At 39.1% G+C, this 25,601-nt stretch overlaps 1 protein-coding gene across 12 annotated transcripts in view; it reads left to right on the forward strand.

The window, feature by feature from the left end:
• The window catches only part of ZMYM6 (zinc finger MYM-type containing 6), a 38,158-nt gene that overhangs the window by 9,606 nt on the left and 2,951 nt on the right, over positions 1-25,601 (forward strand). For 7 of the 12 annotated variants that reach the window (XM_084871979.1, XM_084871980.1, XM_084871975.1 and 4 more), the window contains 12 exons: positions 2,443-2,617; positions 2,722-2,913; positions 5,897-6,047; positions 6,874-6,989; positions 7,849-8,121; positions 8,279-8,429; positions 9,596-9,768; positions 14,360-14,507; positions 16,075-16,215; positions 17,044-17,081; positions 21,522-21,623; positions 22,370-22,514. In XM_084871979.1, coding sequence (XP_084728105.1) covers positions 2,443-2,617; positions 2,722-2,913; positions 5,897-6,047; positions 6,874-6,989; positions 7,849-8,121; positions 8,279-8,429; positions 9,596-9,768; positions 14,360-14,507; positions 16,075-16,215; positions 17,044-17,081; positions 21,522-21,623; positions 22,370-22,514 — 1,805 coding nt within the window. Of the gene's footprint in view, positions 1-2,442; positions 2,618-2,721; positions 2,914-5,896; positions 6,048-6,873; positions 6,990-7,848; positions 8,122-8,278; positions 8,430-9,595; positions 9,769-14,359; positions 14,508-16,074; positions 16,216-17,043; positions 17,082-21,521; positions 21,700-22,369; positions 22,515-25,601 lie in introns of those variants that run through there. The other 5 variants (XM_084871986.1, XM_084871984.1, XM_084871985.1 and 2 more) reach the window with 3 other exon arrangements.

Here is a 25,601-nt window from a genome sequence, read left to right on the forward strand (position 1 = left end):
TGATCTCTCCCTAGCCGCTCCCACCCCCCAGCACCTGCCCTCACCCCCCTACTCTGTGTCCATAGGTTATACTCATATGCATGCATACAAGTCCTTTGGTTGACCTCTTACCCCTTCACCCCCCACCCCCTTTCCTCTTAGGTTGGATAGTCTATTCAATCTTATCTTTTTAAAGAAAAAATATTTTTATTGATTTCAGAGAGGAAGGGAGAGGGAGAGAGAGATAGAAACATAAATGATGAGAATCATTGATCAGCTGCCACCTGCATACCCCCTACTAGGGATTGAGCCTGCAACCTGGGCATGTGCCCTTGACCAAAATCAAACCTGGGACCGTTCAGTCTGCAGGCTGATGCTCTGTCCACGGAGCCAAACTGGTTATGGCTCACTGTTGTATTTAAAAAAATATATATTTTATTGATTTTTTACAGAGAGGAAGAGAGAGGGATAGAGAGTTAGAAACATCAATGAGAGAGAATCATCGATCAGCTGCCTCTTGCACACCCCCTACTAGGGATGTGCCCACAACCAAGGTACATGCCCTTGACCGTAATAGAACCTGGGACCTTTCAGTCCGCAGGCTGACGCTCCATCCACTGAACCAAACCGGTTTTGGCTCCATGTATTTTTTAAAAAAATATGTTTTTATTGATTTCAGAGAGGAAAGGAAAACGAGAGAGAGATAGAAACATCAATGGTGAGAGAGAATCGCCCCCCTCTGGGGATCAAGCCTGCAACCTGAGCATGTGCCCTTGACCAGAATCGGACCTAGGACCTTTCAGTCCACAGGCCGACGCTCTATCCACTGAGCCAAACCGGTTTCGGCTTACTGTTGTATAATATTTTTAATAGTAGATGAGTTTTAAAAAATTAATCACACTGCTATTGTTCTTTCTTTTTTAAAAAAAATATATTTTATTGATTTCAGAGAGGAAAAGAGAGGGAGAGAGATATAGAAATATCAATAATGAGAGAGAATCATTGATTGGCCACCTCCTGCACATCCCACACTGGAGATCGAGCCTGCAACCTGGGCATGTGTCCTGATCAGAAATCGAACCGTGACCCTCTGATACATAGGTCAATGCTCAAGCACCAAGCCATGCTGGCCGGGCTATTCTTTCATAATTTATCATGGAACGGTTCTGTATAATAAAGGTGTACAGGATGTATAAGGCAGAATAGTGGAATGATTAATTCCATGTCCTGTAGAATCTGACTGCTGGGATTTGTATTCTGGTTTTACTGCTTCCCAGCTATGTGACTTTGGCATTTTTGATTTAGTCTCCTCATCTATCAAATGGCAATTATAATACTACTTACATTATAGTGTTTTTGCAACAATTAAATTATATAATTTGAGTAAAGAATAATGTTGACAGATAGTTATTATTCAATATACATTATTATAATATATAATATTATTGCCTTTATTTTTCCACTTTGTGCCTGCACTAGTGTTTCTGATTAATGACTATTTCCTTCAGTTTATATGCTTGTCAGAAGAATGGCAATATTTAGCCTCTGTTTTTACTGTCAGTGCTTATTGCAGATGAACTCTTATACTAGAACAACTCAGTTATTTGTGTTCTTTTATCTTATTCTTGGTTCTGTCCTCTGATACCAAACCATAGTAATCCTTATGTCATCTGTTTCTTTGCTTTCTTCAGTTATAGCTAATTTTTATATATCATGGTAATATTTTTTAACATACTTTTTTCTGAGTTTTTTATTTATTTTTTTTTAGAGAGGGATAGAGAGATAGAGACATCGATGAGTGAGAAACATCATCAATCGGCTGCCTCCTGTATTCCTCCTACTGGGGATTGAACCCACAACCTGGACATGTGCCCTGACCGGGAATCGAACCAGTGGTCTCTTGGTTCATGGGTTGATGCTCAACCACAGAGCAGCACCGGTTGGGCCCTGGTAATATTATTATATTTATCTTCAGTAGTTCACTATTTCCAGAATCTTGCATTTAATTTAATTTTTTGTAAATGTATTTTTTATCTCATTCATGTTTTTACTCTTGGCAGCTATTGGCTAGTGAGAAGACAAGTGTTTCATAGACTGGAGTTGTTTTATTGGCTCCAGTGGAAGAAACTTAGTTGGAGCTGTAAGCCTCATTCTTTTTGTCATGGGAATCTGCCTGGATATATTTTAAATTTAATTCTCTTTTACACATCTATAAATTTGGTATTATGAACTCCATTTTATACATGAGGAAATTAAGATAGTAATTGTCTTATTCATTGTTACTTAGCTGATAGTAACAGAACTAATCATTAAGCCCAAGTTTCCAGATGCCTCATGCAGCATCAGCCATTTTCTACTATATAATAGCTATCCTTAGTAAATGTAGTTGTTTTAGCTCACAAAGAGGAAGAAATTACAATTTTGAAGAACACATTTCATTTTGCCTTTGTTATTTATTTTTAGAGACATTTTAAATCCAAAGAATGTGATCACAGCCCAATTTGGAAATTCCTCTCCTAGCAAAGATTTCTGCAGCCAATCATGCCTTTCTTCTTACGAACTAAAGAAAAAACCTGTTGTTACCATATATAACAATAACATTTCAACTAAGTGCAGTATGTGCCAGAAGAATGCTGATGTAAGTTACATTTTACCTTTATTGGGATTCTGCTCAAAGATCATATATATATATTTTTTTAACCGGCTCTTATTTTGTATGCCTATGTGTGTTTTTTCTCCTAGATTCGATTTGAAGTTAAATATAAAAATGTGGTACATGGTCTTTGTAGTGATGCCTGTTTTTCAAAATTTCATTCTACCAACAATCTCACTATGAAATGTTGTGAGAACTGTGGGAGCTATTGCTATAGTAGTTCTGGTTCTTCCCAGGCCCAGAAGGTTTTTACTTCAACGAGTGTCACAGCATATAAGCAGGTATGAGTATCATTCTCTTGCATATATTATAGTTGGGCTCTCCCCTCCTGAGATGGCTGTGCAGGGATGAAGTGCACAAGAAAACAGTGAACTCTTGCTCTGGCCAGTATGGCACAGTTGGTTGGGCATTGTCTCATGCATCATGAGATTGCTGGTTTGATTCTCTGTCATGACACATGCCCAGGTTGTAGGCTCAATCCCCAGTAGGGGTGTGCAGGAAGCAGTGGATCAATGTTACGCTCTCACGTCGATGTTTCCCTCTTATCCCTTCCTCTCCAAAAATCAGTAAATTATTCTTAAAATTTTTTTTTATTTTTATTGATTTCAGAGAGGGAGAGAGAGAAACATCAATGATGAGAGAGAATCATTGATTGTCTACCTCCTGCACATCCTCCACTGGGGATTGAGCCCGCAACACAGGCACGTGCCCCTGATTGGAAACAAACCCGGGGCCCTTTGGTTTGTAGGGTGATGCTCTATCTACTGAGACAAACCAGCTAGGGTTGTTTCTTCTTCTTCTTCTTCTTCCTCTTCTTCTTCTTCCTTCTTCCTTCTTCCTTCTTCCTTCTTCCTTCTTCGTTTTTTTAAAGAATGAAGATTAATAACAAAAAACAAAACAAAAAGTAAAATATAGCCGAGACTGGTTTGGCTCAGTGGATAGAGCGTCAGCCTGCGGACTGAAGGATCCCGGGTTCGATTCCGGTCAGGGGCACGTACCTTAGTTGTGGGCACATCCCCAGTGTGGGTGTGCAAGAGGCAGCTGATCGATTTTCTCTCATCAATGTTTCTAACTCTCTATCCCTCTCTCCCTCTCTGTAAAAAAATCAATAAAATATGGGTGTGCAAGAGGCAGCTGATGGATGATTCTCTCTCATCGATGTTTCTAACTCTATCCCTCTCTCTTCTCTGTAAAAAAATCAATAAAATATATTTTAAAAAATAAAAAATATTTTTTAATGTGTAAATTATGATTATTTTGGCAACATTGCCTTATTAGAATACTTTAGTTGATTTTATATTTTTGAATAATGCATTCTTTTGGTTACTAAGTATATCAATTTGTGTCGATTTAATTCTTGCTGAATGACTTGGGGTCTTTAAAAAGTTCAATTTTTACAAAAGAATGTTAAGTAATAATTAAGACTTTTTTTTAGTTAGCAATTTTGATTTCTATTTAATTCCTCTAAGCAGTTGGTAATGGACATTTATCCTATGAAAAGTATTACTTTTCTAGGAATTGCAGCTTTTGGCAGTCTGGTTACTACTGTCACAGGAATAGAATCCATTTTATTTATATACTAGAGGCCTGGTGCATGAAATTCATGCACTGGAGGGGAGAGGTCCCCTTAGCCCTGCCTGTGCCCTCTCGCAGTCCAGGACCCCTCATTCCTTACTGGCTGCCTGCTTGCTGCTCATTAGCTCTGCTGCAGAGGCAGGAGAGGCTCCTGCCACTGCGCTCACCAGCCATGAGCCTGGCTTCTGGCTGAGCGGTGCTTCCCCTGTGGGAGTGCACTGACCACCAGGGGGCAGCTCCTGCATTGAGCATCTGCCCTCTGGTGGTCAGTCTGCATTATAGTAACTGGCTGTTCTACCAGTCATTCCGCTGTTCGGTCAATTTGCATATTAGGGTTTTATTATATAGGATGTCCAAACCAGTTTCATTCTTACTTTTATTACCAGTAACCAAATGAATGCATTATTCAAAAATATAAAATCAACTAAAGTATTCTAATAAGGCAATGTTGTCAAAAGTTAATCTTACTCTGTCTACTACATAAATGATGTTCTTCTTTTAATTTGAAACTACAATTTATACATTCTTACCATTTACTTCCCCACATAATTTTTTACTGAGAGACCTTATATTGTGTCAGTGACAGTGGTAGTGGTTAGGAGCCTGGGTTTTGGAGTCAGTGAAATAAGTTTAATATCTTACTTTTCTGTTTATTAAGTTAATCTAATTAAAGATAATTTAAACTTTTTGTTAATTTTTTAAAGTATCTCACTATGTTGTTTAAAGAATTCTATAATAGAGTGTATATAAATTGTTATCATGGATTCTGATTCTTTAATAAGTAATACTATTGGTAACTTACATAAATGGTAGCCATTAATATTATAATTGTTTATTTTTCTAAAATATATTTTATCGATTTTTTTTTTTTTTTACAGAGAGGAAGGGAGAGGGTTATAGAGTTAGAAACATCAATGCGAGAGAATCATCGATCAGCTGCCTCCTGCATACTCCCTACTGGGGATGTGCCTGCAACCAAGGTACATGCCTTTGATTAAAATCGAACCTGGGACCCTCAGTCTGCAGGCCAACACTCTATCCACTGAGTCAAACCAGTTAGGGCTATTTCTTTAAACATAGACAAACTTTTGGGCAGAGTTTACTATGAAACTTAGCTTGAAAACAGGCAGTGCTGCAGAATGACCTAATATACATTAAACTTCATTTCTGCCCTAGCTGGTTTGGCTCAATGGATACGGCCTGCAGACTGAAGGGTCCCAGGTACGATTTCAGACAAGGGCACATGCCTGGGTAGTGGGCTTGATTCCCCAGTGGGATCAACTAGTTAAGTAACCTTAAAGGTGGTAGATTCTCATAAGTCTGCATTGAAGATGAGCCTTTGGTTCATGCATTACCTGGTCTTCTCTGATCATTTGTGATGAGAAAAGTATGTTATGACTATCTTCATTACTTCTAATATGTTTTGTTGGTGCTAACCTATCTGGGTAGTTATTAATTTTCTTCAATTTACATTTTATTATTATCTGAAAAAACTTACTTTTCCCACATCCCAACTTGGTGTGGCCTCATTGTCATGCTCAAATATTTCAACCAAAGGCAGTGGTTGTAGGCAGCTTTTCTTTTTCTTAAACAGTATGTATATATGTACTGTATACTTAGGTGTGTGAATGTTATTTCTTTTCTCTTTTTTTGAATGTTATTTCTTAATAGAATGTATTTTCTTAACAGAATTCAGCCCATACACCTCCATATGCCTTGGGGAAATCATTGAGGCCCTCAGCTGAAATGATTGAGACTACCAATGACTCAGGAAAAACAGAGCTTTTCTGCTCTATTAATTGCTTATCTGCTTACAGAGTTAAGACAGTTACTTCTTCAGGTAATGTTTAAATTTGATAAATTTATAGACTTACTAGTAGTAATTATTAAAAAAGAATGCAACTGCCGAAACCGGTTTGGCTCAGTGGTAGAACGTCGGTCTGCCGACTGAAAGGTCCCGGGTTCGATTCCGGTCAAGGGCATGTACCTTGGTTGCGGGCACATCCCCTGTAGGGGGTGTGCAAGAGGCAACTGGTCGATGTTTCTCTCTCATCGCCGTTTCTAGCTCTCTATCTCTCTTCCTTCCTCTCTGTAAAAAATCAATAAAATATATATTTAAAAAAAAAAAGAAGAATGCAACTGCTTTTCTTTTGTTGGAAACTAAATTTGATGAATGGTTAAATAAAGACGCAATATTGGTTTAGTTTTAAAGAACTGATTTTTAAATAAACATAGTTTTTTTTTTTTTTTATAGATTTCCTTAGTTAAGGTGTTTGTGTGTGTGTGTGTGTGTGTGTAGTAGTTAGCTTGACAGGTTATTATAAAGTTTCTTTTAAAAAAATATATTTTATTGATTTTGTACAGAGAGGAAGGGAGAGAGATAGAGAGTTAGAAACATCGATGAGAGAGAGTCATTGATCAGCTGCCTCTCGCACACCCCCCACTGGGGATGTGCCCGCAACCAAGGTACATGCCCTTGACCGGAATCGAACCCGGGACCTTTCAGTCTGCAGGCCGACACTCTATCCATTAGGCCAAACCGGTTTCGGCAAGTTTCTTGATTTTTATTTTGTATATTATTATTTGTGTTTTTATTCTAATACATTTTTTAGATTATTTGTTCATCTGTGTAACTTATTCATTGGTTTTTATTTTTTGTTACCAAGGTGTCCAGGTTTCGTGTCATAGTTGTAAAACCTCGGCAACCCCTCAGTATCACCTAGCTATGTCCAATGGAAGTATATACAGCTTCTGCAGCTCCAGTTGTGTTGTGGCTTTCCAGGTATGAGCTAAGATAGTATTTTACCCCTGCAATTCTATTAGGCATCGATCTAAGGCAAAATGTTAACTGATGAAGGTCCATATTTATAAAAGATTAAATTTCCGTAAGAAAAAAATTCTGTTCAACTATGGAAGCTAGGATATGATTTTGGATACATGATAAGATGATGTGTTCATGTATTCCTTCCTCTCATCCTGGGCCAGATGCATAATGACCCTTGGCATGAACTCGTGAGCCTTCACTTGTCACATTTTGTCTTCACTCTTAGAGAAAGTAGAGTTTAGAGATCTTGCAGGGTGGGAAGATGCCTGATGCATTGGCCCTGGCATTAGAAAGAAGACATCACTGGCGGCCACTGTGCTTTTCTTTCTGTTCTTTTTTTAATTTTTAAAAAATGTTTTTATTGATTTCAGAGGGGAAGGGAGAGGAAGAGAGAGAGAAACATCAATGATGATAGACAATCATTGGTCAGCTGCCTCCTGCACACCCCCTACTGGGGATCAAACCTGCAACCCAGGCCTGTGCCCTGACCGGCAATCGAACCGTGATCTCCTGGTTTATAGGTCAGTGCTCAACCATTAAGCCATGTCAATCTGGCATCACTGTGCTCTTAATAGTCATAAGAGGCTGGTTGGTGATGAGAGGCCTTCTTTAATTTTTCGAGTCATATATATTAGAACTCTTTGTCTGGAAAGCCTGTATTTCTTGGTTCTTCTATTCTGGAAGTATGCCATTTAAACTCTTTTTGTGTACTGCTTTATAAATTTTAAAGAAATTTGTTAAAATGAGAAAATGAAATTTACCAAGTTTTTGTTACTTCTTAATTGTTAAAGTCTTCGCCTTATTTGTGTTCATTCAGGATGTATTTGACAAGCCGAAAGGAACAAACTCTTCAGCAGTGCCCCTGTCTCAGGGCCAAATATGCCCACCTTCTGGGTCAACAGTGTCAGCAAGAGGAGGTAACAGCACCTCCGCGGTTCCTCCCAGCACCAGCAGTGGCTCTGCTGCAGCCAGTCTCCCTTCTCTTGCAGCACAATTCCAGCAAATTGCTTCAATCCAAGCAGCTGTTAAACTCAAGTGTCAGCATTGTTACCAACTGTTTGCCAAAAAACCAGAACTTCTTTTCTACAAGGTAAAGAGAGATCATAAGAGAGATTGAATTTAAACTTATCCGGAAGCATTTTTATCTCTTTATCTGTGAATTCATTTAATTTGCTTTGAAATGAGAAGGAAAAATGTTTCTTAAAGCAATGCTTAATTAGGTTTTATTGACTGTTCTTTCTTTACAGGGTAAAATGTTTGTGTTTTGTGGCAAGACTTGCTCCGAGGACTACAAAAAGAAAAATAAAGTTATAGCAATGTGTGACTACTGTAAACTACAGAAAATTATAAAGGAGACTGTACGATTTTCAGGGGTTGATAAGCCATTCTGTAGTGAAGGTAAAGGGAAAAGTTCAGTTTTATCCACAGATCATGTGGTTGTGAAGTATTCATTATGGGCTGGGCTATTTATCCACAATCAATTTTCAAGTAATTTTTGTTTTATCAGATACAATTTGAAGCTTTTTAATATATATATATATATATATATATATATATATATATATATATTGATTTTCTACAGAGAGGAAGAGAGAAGGATAGAGAGTTAGAAACATCAATGGGAGAGAGACATTGATCAACTGCCTACTGCACCCCCCCCACCTGGGGATGTGCCCATAACCAAGGTACATGCCCCTGACCGGAATCGAACCAGGGACCTTTCAGTCCACAGGCCGATGCTCCATCCACTGAACCAAACCGGTTTCGGCTGAAGCTTTTTAATTGAATTTATATTTAACTCATTTAAAAATCTATCTTTTTATTTTTATGTTCTGCTCGTTCATTTTGATTTTTAGATTAAATTGTTGATTGATATGTATTTATTACCATTTTATTGTTCATCTTTTTTTTTTTTTAAGAAGACCCTTTAGCATTAAAAATTTTTTATTTTTTTTATTTTTTTATTTTTTTATTTTTATTTTTTTAAAAATTGATTTTAGAGAGGAAGGGAGAGGGAGGGAGAGATAGAAAAATGGTGAGAGAGAATCATTGATCGGCTGCCTCCTGCATACGTCACTCTGGGGACCGAGCCCACAACCCGGACATGTGCCCTTGACTAGAATGGAACTTAGGTCCCTTCAGTCTGCAGGCCGACGCTTTTATCCACTGAACCAAACTGGTTTCACCAAAGTCTCTCTTTTAAAATATTACAATAACCTCGGCAAATAAAAAATTCTGAAATGTAATTAGATCTTTTCATAAGTTTACCTATAACTTCAGAGATCTTTCCTTGCACCCATTTGTGAAGCAGGTACTTAAGCAATTATGGCTTCTTGGCTTAAGAAACTGATGTTTCTGATTATAGATGGCCTTATATTTAGAGTATATGTAAAAGGTGATATAAGTTTGTTTTATGAATATAGAGATTATCCTTTAACCTAGAGGCAAATAATTGTGTCCAGTATTGAGAAATTAACAATGTGGGCATCTAAGACTGTAGAAACTCACTTTACTTCCTTCATGTTAATGTAAATTTCATGTTTCTTCCTTTCATCCTTTTTCAGTTTGCAAATACCTCTCTGCCCGTGACTTTGGAGAGCGATGGGGAAACTACTGTAGGATGTGCAGTTATTGCTCCCAGACATCCCCTAATTTGGTAGAAAACAGATTGGAGGGCAAGTTAGAAGAGTTTTGTTGTGAAGAATGCATGTCAAAATTTACAGTTCTGTTTTATCAGGTAATTATACCTCTTTAGCTTCCTGAAATTTATAAAAATTATTTTCTGTTTAAATATGTTCAGATTATATAAATAAAGTTTTGGGTTTAGAACTGGGCTCCTAAAGCAAAATTTAATTGATTATAAACTTGAAATCTTTGGGGTAAAGAGTACAGAATTTCTAGAGACTTTGTTATTATTTGAGGATACGTTTCTTTTAAATTTTGCTTTCTTCTAAGGCACATTGACTTTGTTATAACTGAGTTAGAATTTTACATAGGTAAGTTGTCTATGCCTTTCTCATACAGAAAGTTCCTCTGAGAAATTTAAAGTCAGGCCTTGTTCTCATTTCATAGATCAAATGACTATGACTGACCTCCTTATCCACTTCCTTTTAAAAAAATTACTTTTTTTGTAAGGTTAACAATGAAAGCTGGAACTAATTGAACCACTAATACATGTCCAATGCTTCATAAGTTCATTTAATCCTCACCAGAATCCCAAGAGGTAGGTATGTGATTGCCAGTGTATAAATAAGGAAAAGAAGTAAGTAACATGTCCTTAAAGAATCTGGTAGATGACAGTTAGCACCTATGCCACGCAAGTGAAATCACCTGTTTACTTGTTTCCTGAGGCCTCAAAATATAATTTTATTGAGGGGAAGTATGTCTTTTTCATAATTATATGCCCAGGACCTATCTCAGTGCTCAAGACAAAGGATACCCCATTAGATATTAAATGAATTAAAGTCTTTATGACTCCTAAGTTCATATTCTTCCTATTGCAATATGTTGCCTCTTAACCTTAAAAATAGAATCTATCTTTAGATTTCTCATTGCTAATTTTGAAAACAGATGAACTTTTATATTCTTCTCAATTGAAGGTATCTGTATGAAATAAGAATATATATTTTTAACTATAGTATATATATATATTTTTTTTATTTTATTTATTTTTATAATATTTTTTACTGATTTCAGAGAAGAAGTGACAGGGAGGGAGAGATAGAAACATCAATGATGAGAGAGAATCATTAATCAGCTGCCTCCTGCATGCCTCATACTGAGGATAGAGCCAGCAACTTGGGCATGTGCCCTGATCAGGAATCGAAGCATTACATCCTGGTTCATAGGTCAACGCTCACCTGCTGAGCCATGCCAGCTGGGCTATTTAAAAAAAAAAAAAAAAAATCTTTATTGTTCATATTATTTCAGTTGTTCCTCTTTTTCCCCCCCATAGCTCCCCTCCACCTGGTTCCCACCCCACCTTCTGCCCAGATGAGGCCCAGCTTCGTACTTTACTTCCACACCTTCTCTGAGTCTCAGTATGCTTTTCTCTTTCCTTCTAATTGTTGAATTTCCACTCATCCAGCCTTCCTGTAGTTCTGGATGATGTCTGTTTGTCTTTTAGTTGTAGTTTTGAAGTGGTTGTGCAAGGCAGCAATTTCAGGTGTTTATGCCGCCATTTTGTTTTCTCCAGCTGGGCTATTTTTATTTTTACATTAAATATTATTTTGTATTAGATTCTGATGTATAGCATAGTGGTTAAACAACCATATACTTTACAAAAGTATTCCCTGGTATCTCAAGTATCCACCAGGCACCATACCTAGTTATTATAATAATACTAGAAGCCCAGAGGGTGTGGCCCCTCCCACCCGAGTGTGCCTCACTGTACTTGCAGACCCCTCCACCTGCACGTGTCCCGCCCACCTGCCCACTGCCCTGTTGTGCTCACAGCCCCGCCCACCACGCCACGCCATGCCACTGCCACAGGATCCCAGACCCACTGTGCCACTGCCACGAGACCCCAGAGTCCCTCCCACTGCTGCCTCGGGACCTCACACCCGCCGCGCTGCCCCTATGAGACCCAGAGTCCCTCCTGCTGCTACCGCCACTGCGGGACCCATCAGTGCACCTCCTGGTGACCGGTTGTTTGGTCGTTTCTGCGTTCTGGCATTCCGGCCACGAGCTTTTTATAATATCTTGCTCTCAGTAACAGATTCTTGATTATATTCCCTATGCTATACTTTACATACCCATGACTGTTTTGTAACTACCATTTTGTACTTCTTAATCTCTTTGCCTTTTTTACTCTTTCCCTCAATTCCCCTCCCTTCTGGCTACCATCAATCTGTTCTATCTGTGCATCAGTTTGTTCTATCAATTTTATTTGTTTATTCTGTTCTCTAAATTCCACATATAAGTGAAGTCATATGGTATTTGTTTTTCTCTGACTGACTTACTTCACATAGCATAATATTCTCTAGGTCCATCCATGCTGTCACAAATGGTAAGATTTTGTTCTTTTTTATGGCCGAGTAATACTATTCGGTTGTCTATATATACTGTAGCTTTTTTATCCAGTTGTCTATTGATGGGTACTTGGGTTGCTTTCGTATCTTGGCTATTGGCAATAATGCTGCAATGAAGATAGGGGTGCACATATTCTTTTGAATTAGTATTTTGGGTTTCTTTGGATAAATGCCCAGACGTGGAATTACTGGGTCATAAGGCAGTTCTATTTTTAATTTTTTTGAGGAACCTCTATACTATTTGCCATAGTGGCTGCACAGATCTGCATTTCCACCAACAGTGCACAAGGGTTCCCTTTTCTCCACATCCTCACTAATACTTGATATTTTTTTAATTTATTGATGATAGCCATTCTGACATGTTTAAGGAGATATTTCATTGTGGTTTTTAAAAAATGTTTTTGTTTTTTTAATTGATTTTAGAGAGGGAGAGAGAAATGGAAACATAGTGGTGAGAGAGAATCATCAATTGGCTGCCTCCCGCATGCCCCCTCCTGGGGATCAAGCCCACAACCCCAGCATGTGCCCTGACAGGGAATCAAACTATAACCTCCTGGTTCATGGGATGACGACCACTGAGCCATGCTGACCAGGCCTCATTGTGGTTGTGATTTGCATTTCTTTGATGATTAGTAACATTGACATCTTATATGCCTACTAGAGGCTGGTGCATGAAATTTGTGCACTTGGTGGTGGGGAGGGGTCCCTCAGCCCAGACTACAAGAGGACACAGGTCAGACCGTGGGACTCCACCAGTGCACCATCAGGACAGGGAGAGACATGGGATGTTGGCCAGCCAGGGAGGGACTGTGGAAGGGCTCCAGGGCATGTCTGGCCTGTCTCACTCAGTCCTGATTGGCCAGATCCCAGCAGCAAGCTAACCTACCAGTCGGAGTGTCTTCCCCCTGGTGGTCAGTGCAAGTCATAGCGAGTGGTTGAGCAGCCTTAGCATACCATTAACATATTATCCTTTGGTTGAACAGCTGACCAGATGATCAGACACTTAGTATATTAGGCTTTTATTATATAGGACTAGGGGCCCAGTGCAGGAATTCATGCAACTTGAAAGAAATGGTGGGCCGTGAGGCTGTGGTGGGCACAGGGGCAGATCTTGGCCTATCCTCTGCGCCTCTGCCCAGCCACTCCTGCCAAGGCCCCCGGTTTCCTGTCAACTGGCATCCCCACTTCCGCTGCTGCTGCTGCTCTCACGTGCTCATGGTGTTGGCCCTGCTTGCACCTGCTGATGGCACGGAGCAAATGGGCCCAGTGCCAGCAGCTGGTATGAGTGGTGGTTCCCCCGCCAGCAGCAGGTGCAAGAGATAGCTGCTGGCCCTGATCACTCTTCAGTAATGGGGTAATGGGGATTGGCAGCTGCCGCTCGCACTTACAGTGCTGAGTGATCAGGGCTGGCACTGGGGCCGGTAGTGGGTTCAAGCAGAGGCTCCTGTGCCGGCAGCAGGTGCAAGTACTGGGCGGGACTGTGGCGCGTGGGAGCAAAGCATTTTCAGTAACCACCAGAGGCTCAACCTGATGACTGACCAGCTCCCTGCCCTGGTCTGGCACCCCCACACACCTGCTCCACTATCCCACTGTGACCGACGCCCACCATGTTCTGTGCTCTGCTGCCTGCTGCCAATGTGTACCATGTTCCATGTGCACTCCCTGGTGGTCAGCGCAAGTCATAGTTACTGGTTGTTCATTGTTTGGTTGTTCCACCGTTCAGTCGATTTGCACAGTAGGGTTTTATATATACAGATAGGCCATTTGTATGTATTCTTTGGAGAAGTGTCTACTTAGGTCCCCTGCCCATATTTTAATTGGATTGTTTTTTTTGGTGTTGAGTTTGAGGTTTTATTTATTTTTTAATGTATTTTTATTGATTTCAGAGAGGAAGGGAAAGAGAGAGAGAGAGAAACATCAATATGAGAGAGAATCATTGGTTGGTTGTCTCCTGCTTGCTCTTTACTGGGGATTGACCCTGCAAACTGGGCAGGTGCCCTTGACCAGAATCAAACCCGGGACCCTCCAGTCCACAGGCTGACTCTTTAACCACTGAGCCAAACCAGGTAGGGCGACTTGTTTGAGTTCTTTATAAATTGTGGACATTAACTCTGTATTGGACGTATCATTGGAGAATAACCACAACACTTTAAGGTAGAAATCTCATATTGTGTGATCTCAACTAACTGATATATCATGTTTTGCATCGTGTCTTCTGATTTTATAATAATTTTATCTTTTCATTATTTTATAATTTTAAGCATGTCCTGTTTTTTTTTTTTTTTTTTTTTTTCTCAGATGGCCAAGTGTGATGCTTGTAAACGACAGGGTAAGCTAAGTGAGACCATAAAATGGCGAGGAAACGTCAAACATTTCTGTAATCTATTTTGTGTCTTGGCATTCTGTCATCATCAAATTACAAATGACACTGCTTCACAAAGAAAAGGTAAAATTAAATTTGGCTAATGGGATTTTTATGTCAATGCTAGGATTATAGTATCAGTATACACAATTGTGTAAATAATACAATAAGAACGAAATCTTACTGGATTCAGATAGCTTGAATTTCCTTAAAATTTCCTTTAAGAATCCTTAAGGATTGCCTTTGAGGGAAATTAATCCTGATACTTTTTGCTCTCATAATCAAACACACCAAGAATAATAAATGTAGAAGCACTAATTTTATAGGAAAATTAGATTTGATTGCTTTTTATTGCATTTATCTGTACATAAATAACTTACACTAAGAGATATATGTTATTCAGTTAATATACTAGAAATAAAAGTAGGAAATTGGGGCAAACAAAGGGAAAGACTATAAATATGTTAATATAGTTGCTGTGTCTGGCCCAAGACTATCAAGTGCTTGCTTGTAGCCAAGGAAAAAAGAACAACACATTAATTATATAAAAAAATAAAATAGATCACTTCTTCATGGGTAGCCAAGTTCTTCTTGGCTAAGAATAAAATAATTTTGCAAGTAGGACAGCTAATGTGGTCATAATATCCAGATGAATAGATAGTTATGTAGCATGTTTTTAAAATAGTTCCCTGAAGTAGGACTTCCCTGACTTAGATTAAAAACATTTGGTATTATGTTCTCTGATCAAAGCCTGGAGTGCTGTTGAATTGACAGAATCCATGTGCTTTGACTCCTTACAGTGTGGCTCTTGTCTACCTTTGTAGTCTTATTAGTCATCACCTTAATCCAGATATGCCTTGTGCTAATCTTTTGTGTTATAGCATCCATTCCCTGAGATTAGTCAGGTGGGTGGTAGAATTTTCATCTTGTGATGTGGGTTAACAAAACCAGTGTTTTTAATATGGATGGACAGCTACATCACCAACTTATTTATAAAAATTGTCATGTTAAATTTTTATTTGAAGCAACATAGATGTAGGAGTTTTAATACTTTCTTCTTCTTTTTTTTTTTTTAATATATTTTATTGATTTTTGTACAGAGAGGAAGGGAGAGAGATAGAGAGTTAGAAACATCGATGAGAGAGAGTCATTGATCAGCTGCCTCTTGCACACCCCCCACTGGGGATGTGCCCGCAACCAAGGTACATGCCCTTGACTGGAATCGAACCCAGGACCCTTCAGTCCCCAAGCCGACGCTCTATCCATTGAGCCAAACCGGTTTCGGCAGGAGTTTTAATACTTTCTAATAGAAAAGCCCAGCTAACCCTGAAGCAAATACCTATATTTTAAAATCTCTTGAAAAAGTTCAATATAGTGTTGTTTTATGTATCTTTGAGTTATGTCAGGCAGAAAATAGTGCAAAGTAAAAAAAAATTTAAATTCCCACTGTTAAATATAATTTGAAGCTTATAATTTTAGAGAATCAGCCTTTCTTTAAGTCCTAATGAACACTAATCTGACCAGAATCACCCAACCCAACATTATACAGAGTTAGATATTTGCATTGCATCTTGAAAATTAAGTTGTTAAACAGGGTTTTTGTGTGTGACCCTTTTGTTTATACGAGGTCTTACCTTTTTGTTTTAATCAGTAAATATTGGTAAGGCACCAGCTGCTTCAATGGCGTTCCCTTCTGCAAGGAGAAATCCAACACCAGTTATAACCAATGTGGTGTCATTAGCAAAAGTATCTCCTGCCCCGCCCACACGGAACACTAACAGTGTTTTAAAAGGTATGGCTTGGTGAAAAAGCATTTGTTCAAACTGTGGGAATCGTTGTCTAGTGTGCATAGCTCTTATTGATAATATTTACATTTATATGAGGAAACATACTCCTCTGTCTTGGAGTAGAGGGTAGCAAGCAGGGTGGAATGAATAGGGAAGAAAGTGGGCATGCATAGTTTATTTTTTTAATAACCCAAATTATTTATTATTATTTTATTGATTTCAGAGAGGAAGGGAGAGGGAGAGTAAGATGAGAGAGAATCATTAATTGGCTGCCTCCTGCATGCCCCCGACTGGGGATTGAGCCTGCAACTGGGTATTCAATTCAATTCCTTGACTGGAATTGAACTTGGGACCCTTCAGTCTGGAGGCTGATGCTCTATCCATTGAACCAAACCAGCTAGGGCAATAACCCAAATTATTTTAATATAGCTGCCTTTACCAAAAGAGATTCTAATACAATAGGTGGGATTGTGGCCCAGGAATCCTCACCTTAAACAAGGACCCTAGGTGATACTGAGGCCAAGTTTTCTTGGTCTGTTTTTGAGAATTAAAAAAAATATATATATTTTATTTTGATAGAGAATCATCTATCAGCTGCCTCTTACACATCCCCTACTGGGGACGTGCCCGCAACCCAGGTACATGCCCTTGACCGGAATTGAACCTGGGACCTTCCGACGCTCTATCCACTGAGCCAAACTGGTTTCAGCTGTTTTTGAGAAATTTTGATATAGACTCTAGATCTCCTTAGTGAGAGGAAAGTAACTTCTTGGTTTTAGTGTTTACATTTGTATATTCTGGGGATAATAAAGCATGTTTTCATTTTATAACAGGTGCAGTTAGTAAAGAGACAGCAAAGATCATTGAAGACGTAAGTTTTGTTGTTAGTATTTGCCTGATAATGCCACTTTGTTTTCATTTTGGATATAACTTTATAATATATATCTGAGTACATTTCTTTTTTAAAAAATTATATATTTTATTGATTTTTTACAGAGAGAAAGGGAGAGGGATAGAGAGTTAGAAACATCGATGAGAGAGAAAGATCAACCAGCTGCCTCCTGCACACCCCCCATTGGGAATGTGCCCACAACCAAGGTAAATGCCCTTGACTGGAATTGAACCTGGGACCCTTCAGTCCGCAGGCTGATGCTCTATCCATTGAGCCAAACCAGTTTCGGCTTGAGTACATTTCTATTTGCAGGTTAATCTTTAAAAAATTAGAGTAATATATTGTGCATTAACTTTTGTTTTCAAATCTTAAAATTACATTATTAATGAGAATGCATTCCTAATTTATTTTTATTATTTGTGTATTTAATTTCTTTAGATACTTGTTAACTTCATCTGGTTTCTTATTTTTCTCTTTTGCTACATTCAAGTAATTTTCTTTCTTTTTTTAAAAAAATATATTTTATTGATTTTGTACAGAAAGGAAGGGAGAGAGACAGAGAGTTAGAAACATCGATGAGAGAGAGTCATCGATCAGCTGCCTCTTGCACACCCCCCACTGGGGATGTGCCCGCAACCAAGGTACATGCCCTTGACCGGAATCGAACCCGGGACCCTTCAGTCCCCAAGCCGACGCTCTATCCATTGAGCCAAACCTGTCTCGGCTCAAGTAATTTTCTTTTAGACGAGAAAGTCTCTTGAAAAAATTGAGTATTATGTCATTTTATGTATCTTTGAATAATGTCAGAAAATAGCATAAAGTAAAAAATATTTAAATTCCCACTCTCTCAAATTTGAAATATTGTAAAACTTCCCAAAATTAAAACAGTTTTTGAAGAAATGCATAATTGCAGTCGGCAAGTTGAAAGGATTTTAGACTATGTAATTGTTGTCCTGTATCAGCATCACTTTAGCAGGAAAACAAAATTCCCATCATTCTTTATCAATATCACATGAACCTTGGACCTTAGGTTAATGTATTGGTGACTCTTGTGCTACTCTCTTAACATTTGCTCTTGATATAGTAAAAACATTTTTTATATCAAATAGCAATGTCATTCAGATGCATTATGTGGGGCTACTGCTAAAAATTATGCCCAGAATTTAATAAATTTGGAACAGAAGTTAAATGTGACAAAATTGTGTGAAGAAGGCCAGACTGCTGTTGTGATATCTCATTCTAATAATTTAGGAGAGTGCATCCTGCAGAATAATAGAGATAATGCTCAAGAAAACAAAGAATCATTAAAGCAGGTGCCCCCTTTAGTTCACAATCTAGGCAAGGATAATGGAGTAAGTGGATAAATTCCTGGCAACATGACTATAAGATAAGGGCTGACAAAAGCGCTCCAAAGGACAAGCTATCGTCTGTGCTAAAGCATGAAGTATTTTGATGATTTGAAAGGAGGTGACAGTGAGACAAAAAGGTTTACTGTAAGGCTTTCCAATTTTATAGCCTGCCGAGGTATTAAGAATATAAACATGAGCAGGCAAACTATATCTGCTAACTCCAAAGCTATCAGAACATTTCAGCTTTACTGTAAAGAGGCTTTAACTTGGAAGACAACATGCTTATAAAGAACCTGTGAAAGTGGTAAAGAAGGTAGATTTGTGCAAGGTTGGTGAAGGGGATGTTGAAATTTTGCTTAGGTTGAATGAATTACTAGAAGACTTTATAGAATTAGGAAAAAGTCTCGTGGATTTGGATCTCTGATGGAAGGCAGAAACTGTAGAATTGGGTGGGTGGCGAGTGAGCGAGTGACCATGTTTCAGCAATAGTTGCTATTTTTGAAAAGATGATCCAAATGTGAATTGCTGTTCCAGGGTGGAAAAGGAAAAGATGGACAGCGTGTCTGCATATCAAGAAAACTACAATGAAAGGTGTGGGGGAAGGTAGAAGAAGGTATAGGAGGGATAATCTGGATGGAAGGAGACTTGACGGGGCAGTGAACACACCGTACAATATACACATGATATTTTATAGTATGGTACACATGAAACATATATATATATTTTAACATATTTTATTGATTTTTTACAGAGAGGAAGAGAGAGGGATAGAGAGTTAGAAACATCGATGAGAGAGAATCATTGATCAGCTGCCTCTTGCACACCTCCTACTGGGAATGTGCCTGCAACCAAGGTATATGCCCTTGACTGGAATCGAACCCGGGACGTTTCAGTCTGCAGACCGACGCTCTATCCACTGAGCCAAATTGGTTTCGGCTGAGACATATAATTTTATTAACCAGTGTCACACTAATCCTATATAATAAAATCCTAATATGCAAATTGATTGAATAGTCGAACGACTGGTCGCTATGATGTGCACTGACCACCAGGGGGCAGTTGCTCAACGCAAGTGCTGCCCCCTGGTGGTCAGTGCGCTCCCATAGGGAGAGCTCCGCTCAGCCAGAAGCCCATGGCTGCACTGGCTAGTGAGTGCAGCTGCCGTGGTGGGAGCCTCTCCCGTCTCTGCTGCAGGCAGGCGGTAAGGAGCGAGGGGTTCCGGACTGCAAGAGCCCTGGACTGTGAGAGGGATATCTGACTATTGGCTTAGGCCCAATCCCCTGGAAAATACAAACCATATTAGATTTATTTTTTAGTAGAAGTCTTTCAGGGAATCAGACCAGCCTTCACTACAATGTAGAGAGATAGCTCGTCCTACTTTGAAACCTCTTATCTCTGCAATTATTTGTGTTTGGAGATGATAATGATAACTTCTAGTTAATTACTTGCAGGCATGATGTTGCATTAGAACTGTCATTAAGTTAACTTCACAGTTGTATATTATACTAGAGGCCCCATGCACGAAAAGTCATACACTCAGGGGGAGGGAGGGTCCTCTCACAGTCTGGGAGTCCTCAGGGCATATCCTACTGATGACTTAGGCCTGCTCCCAGAGTTTTATCTTTTAGCTGTAATTTTGATGTGGTTGTGTATGGCAGCAAGTTCAGATGTTTACCCATGCCGCCATCTTTGTTGGGTTCAATAAAATAAATTTTTAAAATAATCATTGACATAGACCATCTTTGGAAAAATCTATAAGAAATTGGGAAGAGTGGTTGTATTCAAGGTAGGGTCTGGCTAGATGGCAGAGAAGCATAGAAAACTTTTTATGTATACACTTTTATACCCTTTGTATTATTATATAACTCAAAATTATTGCCTATATTATCTATTTTAAAAATTTAAAACACAGTCCTTCCAGACCCTATACAGTTTGGCTTCTGCTTACCTTTCCAAATATACCATTCTCACCCCTGCTTACTTATTCAGCCTTTTTCTTCTTCTTCTTCTTTTTTTTTTTTTAAATATATATATTTTATTGATTTTTTACAGAGAAGAAGAGAGAGGGATAGTTAGAAACATTGATGAGAGAGAAACATCGATCAGCTGCCTCTTGCACACCCTCTACTGGGGATGTGCCCGCAACCAAGGTACAGGCCCTTGACCGAAATTGAACCTGGGACCTTTCAGTCCGCAGGCCGACACTCTACCCACTGAGCCAAACCAGTTTTGGCCAGCCTTGTTCTTCTTGATATTCCTAAAGCAGGCCAAGCTCTTTCCCATTTCACAGATTTGCACCTAACATCCCTCTGCCTGTAATTTGCTGACCTCAGGCCTTTGCATGGTTTGCTCTTTTGAATATTCAGAAGGTCTCTGCTCAAATGTTTATTCCTTCCTCCACACCATTACTCTCCACTCTCTTATCCTACTTTATTTCTTTCATAGCACTTATCATTCCCTAAAGTTATACATTATATATTTGTCTTACTTGTTTATCTTCTGTGCCTCCCTTTAGAATGTAAATCACATGAGAATAGGACTTTGTATTGTTTTCTGCTGTATCCACTGGGCTTAGAACAGTGGTTGGCTTATATTGAACATTCAGTAAATATTAACTGATTGAAAAAAACATGTTTTAAATACATTCTCCCACTCTGTTGCTGATTCTTCAATTTTTTTTTTTATAAATCCTTACCCGGGGATGTGTTTTCATTGATTTGAAAGAGGAAGGAAGAGGGAGAGAGAGAGGAGAAAGAGAGAGAGAGAGAGAGAGAGAGAGAGAGAGAGAGAGAGAGAGAGAGAGAGAGAGAGAAGGGGGAAAGAGAGAGATATTAATCGGTTGCTTTCAGCACACACCCAAACCAGGGATGGAACCTGCATTCTGAGAATGTGTCCTGACCAGGAATTGTACCTGAAACCTTTCAGTATGCAGAAAGACATTTCACCCAGTTGAGCCACAACATCCAGAGTTCAACTTTGTTTTATAAAGACCTTTGTTTGCAAAAAAATTCAAATATGTCCATCTTTCTTGCCTTTAAAAATATATATATATTTTACTGATTTTTTACAGAGAGGAAGGGAGAGGGACAGAGAGCCAGAAACATCGATGAGAGAGAAACACCAATCAGCCATCTCCCGCACCCCCCACACTGGGGATGTGCCCGCAACCAAGGTACATGACCCTAACAGGAATCAAACCTGGGACCCTTAAGTCCGCAGGCCGATGCTCCATCCACTGAGCCAAACTGGTTAGAGCTGTTTTTATTTTTTTTATTTTTTTATTTAAAAAAATATATATTTTATTGATTTTTTACAGAGAGGAAGAGAGAGGGATAGAGAGTTAGAAACATCGATGAGAGAGAATCATCAATCACCTGCCTCTTGCACACCCCCTACTGGGGATGCGCCCGCAACCAAGGTACATGCCCTTGACCGGAATCGAACCCGGGACCTTTCAGTCCCCAGGCCAACGCTCTATCCACTGAGCAAAACCGGTCCTGGCTAGAGCTGTTTTTAACTGTCATGTTTTATTTAAGAATACTTGTTTCTTGTTCTTTTCATTTAAAAGTTCTCCAGTTAATATTTTTCATTTTGAGGTTGTTGATTGATATGGAATATATTTTTGCATATAGTGTGACATCGGCTCTAATTTTTCTAAATAGTTGTCCTAATTAGCAAAGATTGCTTTCATTGTTTTGATTATACTTACTATGGGTAGAGTATTTTCAGTAAATGGAACTAATACTGATTAGAAGAATTAGGAGTTAGTGTATATTTTCCATAGTGACTTCTTTATTACAATCACTCAGAGGAATTATATTTCTCTTGATATATGCCACCTTTCAGTTGATAGCAATTATTGTTAGTGATGAGATACTAAAAAAAATCTCTTTGGTTTCTTAATTTGTTTTTAACTAGGGAAATACACAGACAGATGCCATGATACTTCTTTATTCCCAGTCTGCCGGGCTTTTAAAGAACAAAGCATTATTGTGCAAGCCTGCCACACAGACCAAGGCCATCTCTTGCAAACCACATATTCAACACAAGGAATGTCAGACAGGTATGTGTCCTGTGCTTTCCACATGAGGAAAGTTTGTCCTCTGTTTTTTTGTGTTTTTTTTTAAAGAAAGGAAAAGAAACTCTAACAATTATTTATTTTTTTATTTTTTAAATAAATCTTTATTGTTCATATTGTTACAAAAGTTCCTCATTTTTCCCCCCTCTACCAGGTTTCCACCCCACCCTCTGCCCTTTCCCCACCCTCCATTGTCCTCATCCATAGGTGCAGTTTATGTTCAGTCTCTTCCCGCACCCCCCACTCCTTTTTTCCCCGAGAATCGTCAGTCCAATCCTCTTCCATACCTCTGATTCTATTATATTCAACAGTTAATATTGTTCATCAGGTTTTTTAATTCTCTTGGCTTTTAAATTCACTTGTTGATAGTTTCATATTTGTTGTTCATAATTTTTATCTTTATTTTCTTCCTCTTTGTAAATAACCCCCTTCAGCAATTCATATAATTCTGGTTTGGCGGTGATGAACTCCTTTAGCTTTTTTTTTTAATTTGTGAAGCTCTTTATCTGGCCTTCAATTCTGAGTGATAGCTTTGCTGGGTAGATTATTTTTGGCTGTAGGTTCTTACTATTCATCACCTTGAATATTTTGTGCCATTCCCGTCTGGCCTGCACGGTTTCTGTTGAGAAATCAGCTGACAATCGTATGGGTGCTCCTTTATATGTAACTACCTGCTTTGCTCTTGCTGCTTTTAATATTCTCTCTTTGTCTTTTGCTCTTGGAATTTTAATTATGATGTGTCTTGGTGTGGTCCTCTTTGGATTCCTTTTGTTTGGGGTTCTGTGCGCTTCCTGGACTTGTAAGTCTATTTCTTTCACCAGGTGGGGGAAGTTTTCTGTCACTATTTCTTTCAGTATGTTTTCAGTATCTTGCTCTCTCTCTATTTCTGGGATGCCCATAATTCTGATGTTGGTTCGCTTAAAGTTGTCCCAGAGGTTTCTTACACTATCTTCAACTTTCTGGATTCTCTTGTCTTCTTGCTTCTGTGGAGGAGTGTCCTCTGGGTCTTTGTGATCCAAATCTTTTACTTGATTCTTGTGATCTTCCATTCTGTTTTTAGGACTCTGTATAATATTTTTTTTATTTCAGGCAATGTATTCTTTATTTCTAGTTGATCCCCTTTCATATCCTCATAGGTCTCATTTATTTTATACCTAGGCCTTTTCTAAGAAACTCTTGAAAAACCTTATAAGCGTGGTTTTGAACTCTATATCCAGTCGCTTTTTGTCCTCCATTTCTTTCGTTTGTGATCTGTTTCCTTGTCTCGGCATTTTCGCTGCTTCCCTGAGTTGGTAGGGTGGCTTTGTATGTTAAGGTGTCCTATATGGTTCAGTGGGCCAGCCTCCCAGTTATCTGACGTGAACTCTCTTGGTGCACCCCTTTGTGGACTGTGTGTACGGCCTTTTGTAGTTAAGTCTTGATTGTTGGTATCACTGGGAGGAACTGACCTTCAGGCCAATTGGCTGTGAGGATCAGCTGTGTCTATGCCGGGAGACAGCCTTATTCAAAAGCCTCTGTGCTCAGCTTGGATGGAGCGGAGTTTCAGGGTGGAGCCTACAGCCTTGGCTTCCTGTCAGCCCCGCCCTGTGAGGTTCCTGAGTCTCAGTGTTCCTCAATGATCTTTGGTACTCGCTGCAAGCACTTCTGAGAGAAAGGTGCCCTCGAGTTTCGCCCACTACCAGACAGTCTAGTCTCTCCCCCAATGAGCCCGGAACTAGGGTTCAGTGCAGTTGGAAGTGGTGTTCAGAGCAGTTTGGAGCTTTTGTCTCCTTCCCGCTAGGGCAATCCAGCGGTACAGTCAACAGTCAGTCCTCTGCGCGAAATGTGCACGACTCCAGGGCTCTGCCTTTTGCCACTCCCCTGAGTTTCCGCCTTATAGCCCAGATTCTCTCCATATGAGCTTGGGTCCCCAGGGTCTGGGCTAGAACTGGGGTTCAGTGCAGTTGGAACAGGGGCTCAGCACAGTCCAGAGCTTTTGTCTCCTTCCCTCTAGGGCAATCCAGCGGCACAATCAACAGTTCCTCCTCTGCGCGCAATGTGCGCTACTCCGAGGCTCTGCCTTTCGCCGCTCCCCTGAGTTTCCGCCTTACAGCCTAGAATCCCTTTGTATAAGCCTGGGACCCCAGGGTCTCGCCCAGAACTGGGATTCAATGAAGTCGGAACTGGGGTTCAGCACCGATCGGAACTTTTATCTCCTTTCCGCTAGGGAATGCCAACAGGCACTCGGCTGCCTCTCCTCTCCAGCTCTGTCCTCTCCCCACGTGTGCACCGTGTCTTCGTACCTTAGGCTTTTACAGTTCCTCTGATTTTCCTTTTGGTTTTCTCTTTCCTTTTAGTTGTAGAATTTCCAGTCAGTCAACTTTCCTGTAGTTCTGGATAATGTCCACTTTATATTTTAGTTGTATTTTTTGAAATTGTTGTGTGAGACTGCAGTTAGGCGTTTACCTATGCAGCCATCTTGGTTCCATTAACAATTATTTAAATTTGAAAACATTTAATCTTTTGAACATCTAATTTATTTCTCTTATAATTATTGTCATTTACACTAATAACTACTAAATTGAATCCATATGCACACAAAGCATTATGTGTAGATTAGACAAACATGTTTTTCAGATGTATAGATAAGCTATCACAATTACTAAATACAAAATTTTTAAAAGCATTAGTGATTTAATCTCTTAGTTCTTTTTTTTTTTTAAACACTATAAGTTGATTTGTCAGCTACTAAAGGTATGACTGAGGTATTTTTGATAAGGAAAATTATTTGAATTCATACTTGAAAAGGTTGTAAACTGTTGCTCCAATCCATGTTATATCTTTTAACCCCACCTACCCTTATATTTTCAGTTTTATAGCCCTGCTCAAAGCATTTTTTAATTAAAAAATTTTTTTGTATTTTTTTAATTTATTTTGTTTTGTATCATAGACTTTTTTTTGCCATCCTTCACCTGAGGATATTTTTTCCATTGATTATTTGAGTGGGAAGGAGGGAGAGAGGGAAAGAGAAACATTGATGTGATAGAGACACAGTGATTGGTTACCTGCCTCCTACTCATACCCCAGTGTGCC

This window comes from Pipistrellus hanaki (genome assembly GCF_964339955.1).
Source record: "Pipistrellus hanaki genome assembly, chromosome: 2".
Taxonomy (NCBI): Eukaryota; Metazoa; Chordata; class Mammalia; order Chiroptera; family Vespertilionidae; genus Pipistrellus; species Pipistrellus hanaki.